Below are 12,808 nucleotides of genomic sequence, written 5' to 3' on the forward strand. Positions count from 1 at the left end.
GGGGTGCCTTTCCCTGCTACAGGTGAGTACCTACTTGGAGAGAAGAATGATACAGTTCTGGGCCCTCCGGCCATCGATGACCGACAGCTCTTTGACCTTGCGGGAAGCCAGGTAGATGTCTTCCGTAGAACCCAGTTCTTTCTGCAAATGAGTTAAATGGGGACTACTGAGGTAGGTGCTCCCGATCATCTTGCCCACCTCCCAGACCCACCCTTCCTTCAGTGTGGGGATGCCCCTGACCCAGTGGACATAGAGAAAGAGAAAGAGAAGATGGGAAAGGTAAGGTGTTAACCACCAATTCTTAGGAGAGCATCTATGACTAGCCTGGGCTAGGAAGGGTAGAGGGTAGCAAAGGGTACCCCCTCTTCAAATTCGGCCTCTCTTGGAAACCCAGGAAAGGAGCTGTGGAAATGGAAGCCGGAATTGAGCTCTGTGGCTTCAGGCAATATGGTGTTGCCTATCACACACTCACCCAGGGCCTCCCTGAGCTTATGATGAGAAGCTGATCCAAACCCCCGTAACGCCATAGTTTCGAACTCCTGGAGACTTCCAGTCTATTTCAATATGCCAGGACCAAAGGGTTTTACAAGGTAATGTGGGAAAACAGAGGCAGAATCCATACTGAATTCCCTTCTGGGATGCCAGTAGGCAAAATCAAAGCTCATGAACCTTCTCCTGTTGGACCTCCCCGACCAGGGACTCGGGAGCCTGTTTATCACACAGCTATGACTCTAGGGACTTTCCCAGAGCACATGTTCCAAGGCACACAACTCCAGGGCCTGCCAGGCACGCCATTGTCTGTGGATTTTCCCTCTGGAGTTGTGTGGTGCCCAACATGTGTAGTCATGCTGGAAAGCCTTGCCTTGGGACTGGCAGGTGACACAAGGGACCTAGAAGCATTCTCCATTCTGTGGACATTCGCCTCCGTGGCTGGCAGAGGTCTCCTTGGAGGCCCTCCATCTCTCATATTTCCTCTCTCTCTCTGGGGACCCTCCTGCACGCCACCCTACATGGATGAGTAATAAAGGCTGGAGGCCATGCAGGCAAGCCTTCTCTCATGGACCCAGTTCCAGGCTGCAGCCCAGGACAGTGGGTAAGAGACGGAACAAGAGTAACTCACCTGCTGAGAATCATGTTAGTTAGCAGCTCCTAGGCAGGCAGCAGCCACAGCCATGAGAGAGCTAAACACGCACAATGTTAGTCAATAGGCTGGGGACTCAGGAACATCAAGACACATGTGGGCATCCTTGGTATCTATTCTGTCTACTGTGTCCCAGGAACAGGAGACAGGAACCCAGAGATAGTCATGGGCAGCTGCCCAAGGCAGGCATGCACTCGGAGAAGCTGAGCAAGCAAACACCAGGCAGCCTGCCACTGTGGGACCCGGGAGGTGCCCAGTGGAGCCATGTAGCCCCCAAACATGAGAACTAGGATCCCAAGCTTTGAGAACTAGTTCTTTCCCGCCTCTGCTGAGGGGATAGAGGGTGCTCCTCCACCCTGGTGAATTCCTCTATCAGAACACAAACTTGAACCAGAAGCTTGTGAAAATCCTGATCTCTGGGGCAGGAAAAGCAGGCAACCTTGAATTTGGCCCTTCCCTTTGCTTATCTGATGTCTAAGGGGACCGAGAAGCACAGCTTGTCCCATGTCTTTCTTCCTGACACTGATGGAGTTGGAGCCACAAGCTCAGAACCTACTAGGACATAGAGAGGTCTCAGGACCTTCTCTGGCCCGTGGCTCAAGGCCTGGGGCCCTGAGGTATGGAGAGGTAGCAACCAGGTCAGTTTGGCCTCTGGGACTGCTCTAGCTTGACTCCTGTGACTTGGGTCCTAGATACTGATGTGAGGGAGCCCAGCTGAGCTGTGAGCGAGTGGGCTCAGCAGCCTGAAGTGGGCAGATCAGATGGCTTTCGGACCTAATTCTTCCCAGCAGCCTGGGAGGTCTCAAGCCCCACATGAACTCTTTCCTGGCTGTCTCCTATCCCAGCTTAGGGCCTTGGGGTCTGGAGAGGCCAGTCCAGAATCCCATCACAAACGAAGAGGAGACATGGGCTTGCCATATCTGCTACATCCATACACCCTACCCCCATCTTACTCAGGGCACAGGTGTTCACATGACTCTTCCCTGCAGCCTCGACCACTGCCCTGAGCATGCCAGCCTAACCACAGTGTGAGCTAAAACACTGCTTGGAATTAAGAGTAGAGGATCAGATGTCACAGACACCCACATTTAAATCAAATAAACAACCATTTGTTTTATCTGGAACCCCAAGATGGGCCAGTGTCAACTGCACACCATTCCTTTGGCTAGGTCCCATGAGGCCTTGGCCCTGACTACCCCGTGAAGAGTCATCTCCAGGTCTAGACTCGGCAAAAAAACAAAGTAGGGGACCCTCTGCAGACTGTTGGAGGCAGGCCTCAGCACCTAGCCACCAACCAGGGCTCAGGGCCCCTGAGTATAGCAGAAGTCCTCAAGACCAGTGTCCTGGGCCAAGCAGAGATGAAGGAATAAATGTGCAAACCTTAGCAGATGCACAGAGGAAGCAAGGGCCATAGAGCCCCTGTGCTATTCCTCACCAAGTGGACCTGGGGGAAGGCCCCCAGGCATGACAGTTGCACTCAGATTCCAGAGCCCCCTCCCATCTTCAGAGTTGCTCAGTATTGGAAGATGAGGGCTGACAATCGGTACCCCTGCAGTCCTTACAAGTGCTTATCATTTTATACCTGTATCTGGCCACAAGCCACAACCCCTCTGTGGCTGGAGGACTGGCCATGTACACAGACTCAGCAGAGCAGGCCCCAGGCCCAGGCTTGATCCTCAGAAGTGGTATGGAGCAGCATCCATCACCTTCCCTACACCTTTAACTTCTCTGTAGGTAGGTGTGTGAGTGTGTGTGTGTGTTTGTGTGTGTGTGTCTGTGTGTATATGTGAAAGTGTGTATGTGTATGTACATTGTGTACATGTGTGTGTGCATTGTATATGTGTGTGTGCTTGTATGTGTGGGTGAGTGAGTGTGTGAGTGTGCATGTGTGTGCCTGTGTGTAAGTGTGTGAGGGAGTATATGGGGGGGGGATGGTGGGAAGTGTGGGCTGAAAACTACAGTGGCCTCTAGGTATAGTCTATTATTCCCAAACCAAACAGAACAGTGCTCAACAGAGGCCAAGTCTGGGAGTCGGCTTCCAATGAGGGAAAATACCATTCCATCCCTAGAAAAGGCGCGTTGAGCCCTCACTGGACTGTGCGGCTCTTATTTATCTCTTTGCCCTTGACAGGAACATGGAAACTTACTACTAATAAAGTCACTCAGCATATCTGTGAGGAAGGAAAATGAAGGAAAGATAGAGGGGGAAAGGGAAATGAGAGAACAGGCAAGGTTTAAATACAAAGTGTGTGTGTGGGTGTGTGTGGGTGTGTGTGGGTGTGTGTGTGTGTGTGTGTGTGTGTGTGTGTGAAGGCTGAAAGTCAAGATCCAAGAGACCAGAGGATATGGTCTTACCTGGTGCCTCTGATATGCTGAGAACATTTTTTCAAAATCTTCCAGGTCCAGAATCTGAAATACCTGCATGTCATCAATCTCACTCCACACGGTACCAGAGACACGCTCCTAAGATTCAGGGTAAGGAGAAGAACCTCTGGTTGACCCAGCTCCTCCATGACAGAGATGCCAATAGTCCCCTAACCCATCTGTCCCCACAGGCAGACCAAAGGCATAGGCTACAGTGGCCAGGCTCTCATACTTCCAGAAAGGGGTCCAACAACACCCACCCTTCTCCAAGCTCCCGCTTCCTCAGTGTTCTAGAGGGCAACCTCCTACTTGTCCCTCCCTCCATGTGAGGCCAATTGAGGTGTCTCAGAAACCACTAGAAGCACTGGAGTGTTGGGGCACACACGGAAGGAGGGGCCATGCTTCTTCAGAAGGATACAACAAAAGGCAGTGCTTGGGGGCACCGTGCATGCCTGGAGCACTCTCTGACTGGAGTCCCCAGAAACACTGTGGCTCACACACATGTGGGATCATCTGGGCCTGTGCATAGAGCGTGCTCCCTGGATCTGAGATGGCCATTTTCTTTCCCAGGAACTTGTTCTTACTTTCCCAGATTACCAGAAAGTGGACACATGCCAAAAGCTGGGACACGCTGGCCCCATGCAGTGACTCAGCTCAGATCAGCAAAACTTGCCTCAACTTCCTGTTGCTCAGGGCCAGGGAGAGTCCCCATCTTTTATGATTGCCCTTGACCCATACATGTGTAGTTTCCAGCTTCCTCGATGGAAGCAGTGTCCCATGGTTTTGGACGCTTGTGCTAGGGTCTCTAGAAGCCCACACTGCACCAGCAACCTTGTAACACCGTGTTGATGGTCCAGAGGACAAGCAAGGAATGGGGGAGCACCCCTCCTCACTGACAACCCCTCCTCCAAGAATCCTTGTCTCCTCTCCGGCATTTGTCTTTGGAGCAACGATCTCCCAGTCGCCTACTCTCACCTGTCCAGAGGCCTGTCAGGCCACCATCCTAACACTCCCTGCTACATACGGCTCCTCCTCAGATTTGAGACAGTCTACCTTTTCCTCACTTCTGTTTTCTTAAACTCTGAAAAGGGGAGGCTAGGCCAGAGTCAAGAGGGAGGAGACATTCCTGTGGCCTTCCAAAAGCCAGGGACCCTCATGTGGAATGCTGGACTGGGAAACTCACAGCAGCAAGGGATGTAGGCAACTGGCCAAAGCCAACACAGACGCATTCTTTTCACGGTGGAAACAACCGCTCTGTGTGTGTGTGTGTGTGTGTGTGTGTGTGTGTGTGTGTACATTTAAGAGCATATGTAGGATAGAGGAAGGAGCTAGGGAGAGAAACTTGGGTCCTGGAAAGGAAGACGTGGGGGGCAGAGAGAGGACGGGATGGGGAACTGAGTCAGGATGGCAGGGAGGGGAGCAAACTGAGGCAATGGGGGATCTGGGGACCCAGGGTCTCCTGCACATGGGTAGGGGTGGGGAAAGGATGCCCATAGAGTAAAGATTCCAGTCCTTTGTATTCTTGTGGAGGTCAGAGCAAATCTCCCTGGTATATCCACCTTGGATGATAACTCTCCCATTTAATTTTTCCAACACTCTGTCATCTCTAGCCTAGATTCCTGGGACTTCAGACCCCCTGGAGATAGCCACAGAAGTCACACGCAGCCTTTTCCCAGGACCATGCTTCAGGACGGTTCCCTCACAGAACACCGCCTTTGGGGCTAAGCAGATCCACTGACTGACATTTCTGGCCCTGCTATTATGTGACCTTTGGGCAAATGGAAGGATAGTATTTCAACCCCATAGCCCAAATGGGAAACTGAGTCTAAGGGAAGCATAGTTCAACTTTGTTGACATGACATGGTGACATACTTAGAGTACACGTGGAAAACACCATGAATAATAACTAATCTCACATCATTAAGACTGTCCATGCCGGAGTGCTCTCTAGATAGTATATCAGTCAATCTTCACAGCCATCCTTTGGAGGGCATTGTGATGACCCCGCCCCCCAATTTACAGATAGGAAGCTGAAAGTCAAATAATTAAATCATCTGCCCTGTCACGGAATCAAAAGCTTGGGATTGAAGAGTGGGCTCTCAAACATCACTCAGTGCGCTTCCACCCATAGGACGGGTACACGACCCTACTTGCGGTCCCTAAGGAATCATGTAGCCTTTATAAATCCTGGACCAGAGAGAAACCCCAAGCACGGAGGTCAGCATCACGACAGCACAGAGAAGCTGCTGACGGTCATGCGTGTATTTTCTTCTTTTACTGTTGTTGTGTGTGTGACGTATGAGAAGTGTGTTCATGCAAAGGTCAGAGGACAACTTTGTAGAGTCAGGTCCCCTCTTTCCACCCTTACAGTGGTTTCTGGGACTGAACTCACGCCATCAGGTTTACACAGCCAGCACTTCACCTGCCGAGGCATTTACTAGTCCTTGACTGTATTTTCTTAATCCCTGCCACATGCTATAACTTAATAATGTCATGTGTGGGTACACATATGTGTGTGCATGCACATGTGTGTACTGTGCAAGTGTGGGCCAGGTCAACTGCAGGTCTTGTTCCTCAGGAGCTGACCCCCTTCTTTACAGGGGTTCTCACATGGCTGACTGGCAGTCAAGCCTCAGGGACATTCCTGTCACTGCCCCTTCAGTGCTGGGATCAGGCACATGCTACCATGTTCAACTAATTCTCCTTTTCTTTTTTCTTTATTTTCACATGAGTGCTAGAGATCGAACTCAGGTCCTTAGAATTGCATGACAAGTACTTTTCCAATTGAGTTATCTATCTAAGTCCTTCACATCTACTAAAATTATTTTTACATTTTTTTTTTTATTTTGGGGTGAGTCACACAGGCCACGGCACACATATCAAGGGGTCAGAAGTCAACTTTCAGGAGTCAGTTCTCTCCTACCACCTCATGGTTTCAGGGGTCCGACTTGGGTTCTCAGGCTTAGCAGCAAGCACCTTTGTACAATGAGCATCTCACTAGCCCCTAACTTGCTACATTTAAAATAAACAATTTATAAGTTGAAAGTGTGAGAGTTTAAACACTTTTTGACCATAGCAACAAACTAACATGCTTTGCTTCCCACACAGCCTCTGGCATTAGGTTCTGGAATGTTCTTTGCCTGCACACGTGCTCCTGGCCTGTGGCTTTGTCACTGCAGAGCAGTATGTGCAAGTTGTAGCTGCTGCCTAGAGAAGGTTGGAGCCTTACTGGTCTAGCTGTGAAATGCTGTTACAGGCAGCTCTAATGCTTCCGTAACTCAGGAGATGGAGGGGGCAGGATTCACACTCCATGTTTCCACCCAGACTGGGCAGCCAGAAATAGAAGGATCTTAGAGACCATGATGGACAATCAAACTGTGGTAACAGACCAGGGAAGTCATTTCCATGGTCAACACAAAGGCACACTAGAATTGGTTAGGGCTGAGTAAGTAAAACCAAGTGCTCTGTAAGCACTTCAGGCTACACATCCTAATCAGTCAGATCCAACGCTCTCAGGAGGCAACGCCATTTCTTCCTTCATCATCTCTGCCCCATTTTCTCAGGCAGGGTCTCTCATTGAACTGAAAGCTTGCTACGTTGGTTAGGCCAGCTGGCTTGCAAGCTCCTGGAATCCTCTTGTCTCTGTCCCTCACTGCTGGGGTTAAGAGCACATACAGCCATAACTAGCTTTTTATGTGGATGATGGGGTTCAAACTCAGCTCCTCACGCTTACAGAGAAAGCGCTCTTGTCCACCGCGCCATCTCCCTAGCTCCTAATGCCTGCTTTTCCATTCACCCCCAGCACACACAGGTTCATTGCAAGTGGCTTTGACAGGAAGCACAAGGTCTGCACTGAACATTTCCTCCAGTTGGTGTCCAGAGGGGACAGCGAGCCACCTGACTCCAGCAAGCCCCTCATCAGTGCCCACCATGCCCACCCTGACACCTGACCAAACAGAGAATCAAGATGACTTGTGCGCAGTGCAAGGTGCAGGACATGGAGCTGCCCGTCGGTCCCTCAGTGACTTACCTCATTCAGCTTGACCCAGTTGAAGGACTTCAGTGGGTGTGAAGGCTGGGGGATGCGCTTTTTCCTGAGTGGGGCACTGTTGCTGGGGAAGGGGTCCTGAGGCAGGGGCAGGCCTGAGCTGAAGCAAGGTGGAGCACCTGGGGGGATAGGAGGCCCTCCGGGAGGAGGGGGCGGTGGGGGTGGGGGTGGGCAGCAGGCAAAGGGGAGGGGGGGTGGGGGTGGAGGCAGATCATTGGTTGTTGTGGAGGAAGACAAGGTAAGTGGGCCTCCAGGGGGAGGTGGGGAAGACACTGGGCCGGTCTGTGGGAAGACAAAAAAGGCAAGATGGTGTGCCCATCAGTACTCAAGCTAACCGAGTCTCCGCATTATCCTCATTTCCTACCTACTGAGCCTTCTTCAATTCTTCATGTACATTGAGACACCATTTTCTCTCTCTACATCTCAAACAGCCAACACACACACAGATACAGACAGACACACATACACACAGACACACATACACAGACACACATGTACACATGCACACACACAGATACAGATAGACACACATGCACATGCACACACACATGTACACATGCACACACACAGATACAGACACACACATAAAGGCACACACATGTACGAACACACACACACACACACACACACACACACACACACTAAGTTAAACATACACACAGACACTAGGCAACCAAAGTCACAACCAAAAGGGAAACATCTGGATGCATGCATGCAGTGGTGCAGGCTACTTGCTGCACAGAGACATCCAGCCAGAAAAAAGGGGCAGGAATTCTACATGCACTCCTGTGCAAGATACACTTCTGGGAACGGTGTCATCCCATCCTGAATTTGTTAACATAAAGGGCTCACCCACACAGACTAACGAGCCACTTGGGTTGTGGCTCAAGGTCCCCCTTTCTCTTCTCCTTCATCTCGGGGTTCTTCTCTTCCCCCCACACTTGCGCTGCCCACTCTAACCTGAAACTCAGGGAGCTGGCTGAACTACAGGAATGGGAATTGGATGATGCCCGTGTACGCGTACTGAGATTTCATTGAGTTGGGCTACCAATTCTGCCACTTGTCCCCTAGCTTGGCGCAGTTCCTGGGACTCCCGGGCCAGCTTGTCCTTCATCTTGTTCAGGGTCCTCATCATCTCTTCCTTCTCCAGTGTCTTTGTCTCACATTCCCGCTCCTTTCTCTCCAGCCTGCTCACGAGCTCCATGTGTTCTGGAGGGGACAGGACCCCCGGGAAAGTGAGAGGAGAGGGAGCAGGTATGACTTCTCTGAGGGAGGAGATGGGGTCCCAGACAGGGTGGGCACGGGTGCAGGGAGTGGGTGTAGCCGGTTTAGGCGGACCCTCTCACCCTTCCGGAACTTCTCTGCTTGGTCCCGCCACTGCTTCACTTCGTTCTCATTGATGAGCCTGTGGAGAAGTGGAAGGGACCACGTGACTTTGATGTTATCTCACCTCTCCCTGGAAGACAGGCATCTCTATTTCCCAGAGATAGAGCCTGATCTCTGATCTGTCTAGACACAGGCTTCTCACATGCCTCTCCAGGTCCCCATTCCTGCCCATTCTCCTTCTGTGTCCTCATGGACCATGAGAACAGGAAGGACCCCCAAGTCACTTCCAATTCAACTCCCTGTGTGACAGTTGATAGGAATTAGAGGTAAGTGCTAGATAGACTGAACTCAGGCGGTCTGTAGTACATGCACACAAATATATGCATACTGACACACTTATGCACACACTCACACACACACACTCACATAACACACACACACACACACACACACACACACACACACACACACACACACACACATCTAAGAGCCAGAAATGTCAGCCTAACATGTAAGGGCATGGGAAGCTATCCGCCCAGCAGAGCAGAGGAGTGATGGAGCATGATTGTGGGCACAGCTGAGACACAGGACAGCTTTATTCATAGCAAACTCTTCTAACAGGTGTTAAAATTAGCCTTTCCTCAGACCCTAAAGTTATGAGGGATTGAATCTCATCATGACAGCCCAGTTACCATTGCATTTTTACATTTGTTTATTTTTCTATTCCATGCATGTGGAATCAGAGAGGACAACTTTGCAGGTTTATTAAACTCTCCTTTTCCTTTCAGCATGTGATTCCATGATTGAACTCAGGCCATCAGGCTTGGCAGCAAGTGTCTACTCTTGCTAAACAATCTTGCTGGCCTATGGTGAGATTTCTTTGGAGGGTTGCTACTGTGGTCATTGGGGTGCTACATCTTTTACCACCCAAAGAAGTGGTTCATTGGGCATGGACAGAGTCTTGATTATGTTCCCTGGTCTGGGGAGGAGTGCAGGGTAGACTGGTTCTACTTGGGGCCAGGCAAATGCAGATGGTAAAGAGGGGTTAATCAGCTCAGACAGCGTGGCTATGCTGGGACCTGTTGGCGCCCCAAGAGTTTGCTGACACAGCCTGTGTGAGTGAAGCAGATGGCAGTTTGGGCCCTTGTGGTTGAATGGGGCTGATGTCATTTGTCTATGGAGCCCAGGAGTCCATTTAGCAGATAACTGGAAACATCAAACTCTAGGCCAGTGTGTGCTGCCAGAGAAGCGATAGACAACCAGCTTGATGGGGGTGGGGAACCTCTTGCATGGTCCATGCTTTGGGTTCTATAGGGAAAGGCTCTTAGCAAGGAACTCTAGAGGACCCCAATGCACTCATGTGCACACCCAACAAGCAGGAGGCCTGTTATTACACAGCCCGTCAGTTAAGACCTCTAAGACCTTTCCCCTTCCTCCTTCCTGCATCCTGTCCCCAGCTGCATCATGAGGGATATCAGAAACTTGTGTTATCCAGTAGATCTGGGACACAGACACACTCAGAGGAGAAATGGAGCAGAGACAAGAAGAGGCCAGTCATACCACACACATGCACAGGCATCCACATGCACGCATCTATGCATACATACCACCATCCCATTCTTATTCTGACCTCTGGGGCCTCAGAGGAGAGACCTTTAAAACTAAATCAGGTCTCATATGCTGGTTCATATGTGGGACCAGCCCTCCCATTTGCAGTAGCTTAAAGTGATTTTAAAGACTTCTGCAGTCCAAGAAGACACAGAGGCTCTGCTAGACCCCAGGAATCATCACGTCTGCCACAGGAAACATTTCCTCACTAAATAATACAGAGAGTTTGCAGAAAACCAACTGAAGCCACCTTGTGATTAGTTTACTAGCTGTACTTGATCAACAAACCAGTTAGGGGTTGGACAGAATCAACTCTTGATCATTTGTGCAAATAAAATGAGAGTCATTTAAAATCCACTTTGCATTTGGCTTTAGAATGCAAAATCAGGAAGGCAATTTGTCCCTGGAAGGACAATTAGCTCAAACTCATATCAAAGTTAAATAAAAAATTAATTAAAAATACCCAGGACATTAAGGTAGGTCTTATTATTAGCTCACCAATGTAAACATGAACGGTTTCTGTGTGTCTTCCAGTACCCTCTGTAAAAGGTCTCTGACAACTCATGCAATTGGTTTATGTTCAAATGGCCGTGTCCCATGTCAGTGGCCACCAACCTTCTGTAAAGAGTCAGCGTTGGTATTTAGGTGTTTTGTACACTGTGCACAGTGGCCGTCACACGGTCTGGGTCTATTGGTGTTATGTGCACAGTGGCCGTTACACAGTCCTGGGTTTGTTGGTGTGAAGTATAAGGACATGCTGAGGCAATAGCTCGGGGATAAAGCTCAAGACTTGAGTTTGATCCCCAGAACCTGCTTAAGTAACAGGTGAGGTGGTGCACACCTGTAATCCCAGCACAGGGAGGTGGAGATGGGCGGGTCCCTGCGGCTCTCTAACTGGCTAGCCTAGCCTAATTAGGGAGCTCCAGGCCAACGAGAGACCTCATCTCAGAGGAGACAGACAATGCACCTGAGGATAGTATCTGAGATTGTCGGTTGGCTTCCACATGCACATCCTACATGTGCATGCATACGCATGTGAACATGCATATATAGGTATGCACATGACATATGTACACACACTCCAAAACATAAATAAATAAATAAATAAATAAATAAATAAATAAATAAATAAATAAATAAATAAATAAAGGAGAAACAAAACAATTCTCAGCCCTAACTGGAGGACTGGGCTGGCTCATGATCTACAGTCTACAGGCAGGTGCTCTGTGTAAATGCTCTTAGTCCCTCTGGCTAAGCCTTGCAGTGGACCATGGAGAACAGAGTTGAGAGTGTAACACACACTCATGCTGTCCAGCACGGTCACCAGCAGACTTATGACATGGGGTTCTTCACATTTAAATGAGACAAATGAAGAATCCGGTCTCTCGGTTACACTTGCCATGTATGTCCAATACTCATAGGCCAAATAACGGCTGCTGCCATGGGTAATCTTGACTGTCAAAGATGATGTCAAGAGACAGGATCTAGAGTCACCAAAGAGGCAAACCTCTGGGCATATCTGTGAGGAATTTCTTAGGTTGGGTTCACTGAGGAAAGAAGACCCACCAGTACCATTCCATGGGCTAGGGAACTGGGCCCCCCAGAGGAGAAAGCCAGCTGAGCACCACATCATCTCTCTCTCTGCACCCTGATAAGCAACCTCAAGATCCTGTGGCCAGATGGATTATACACTCAGCTATGAGCCGAAAGAAACCCACCCTTCTTTTCTGTCTTCCTCCCTCCCTCCCTTCCTCCCTTTCTCCCTCCTTCCTTCCCTCCCTTCCTTCTTCCCTTTCTTTCTTCCCTCCTCCCTCCCCCTCCCTTCCTCCTTCCTCCCTCCCTCCCTCTGCTTTGTCCAAGTATTTTGCCACACAAACAAGAAAAGTAACTAACCCAGCTGCCACACTGGACAGGGGCTTCTATACACTACAGAACAGAGTTTCGGAAGTCTCACACGGGTTGGAGAGGGAGCTGAGTTTTGCTAGGGGAGCCCAGAGGGAGAGAAGCAGAGCTGGCAGAGGCCAGGTCAGAGGCCAGCTGTAACTCACATGTTGACGACGTTCTTGACGTTGAAGTTTTCCAGCGGGGCTAGGTCAGGGTCCACGCCCCGCTCATCCTGGAGGACGATCTGCTGGAGGATTCGGTCCAGGAGCTGCCACTGCTGGAAGTAACCACCGTTCCGCTTGTCTGAGGGACAGAAGGCATTGGGGCTGTCCTGAGCCCTCGAACCCCTGGAGTCCTGGCTCTGCCATGACTGCCTAGGCTCAGGCCAGCAAGGCAAGCCCTCCCCGTCCCGGGAAGCTCCTGGTCCGACGGAAGAG

General features: G+C 50.3%; 1 protein-coding gene across 1 annotated transcript in view; it reads right to left on the minus strand.

Annotated features, from left to right (window-relative positions):
• The window catches only part of Daam2 (dishevelled associated activator of morphogenesis 2), a 57,329-nt gene that overhangs the window by 15,454 nt on the left and 29,067 nt on the right, over window positions 1-12,808 (minus strand). The window contains exons 11-17 of the mRNA XM_059244119.1: window positions 12,536-12,674; window positions 8,900-8,958; window positions 8,578-8,762; window positions 7,536-7,835; window positions 3,497-3,604; window positions 863-1,006; window positions 35-141 (exon numbers count right to left, since the gene is read on the minus strand). Coding sequence (XP_059100102.1) covers window positions 35-141; window positions 863-1,006; window positions 3,497-3,604; window positions 7,536-7,835; window positions 8,578-8,762; window positions 8,900-8,958; window positions 12,536-12,674 — 1,042 coding nt within the window. The remainder of the gene's footprint in view (window positions 1-34; window positions 142-862; window positions 1,007-3,496; window positions 3,605-7,535; window positions 7,836-8,577; window positions 8,763-8,899; window positions 8,959-12,535; window positions 12,675-12,808) is intronic.

Source organism: Peromyscus eremicus, chromosome 16_21, assembly GCF_949786415.1.
Source record: "Peromyscus eremicus chromosome 16_21, PerEre_H2_v1, whole genome shotgun sequence".
NCBI lineage: Eukaryota > Metazoa > Chordata > Mammalia > Rodentia > Cricetidae > Peromyscus > Peromyscus eremicus.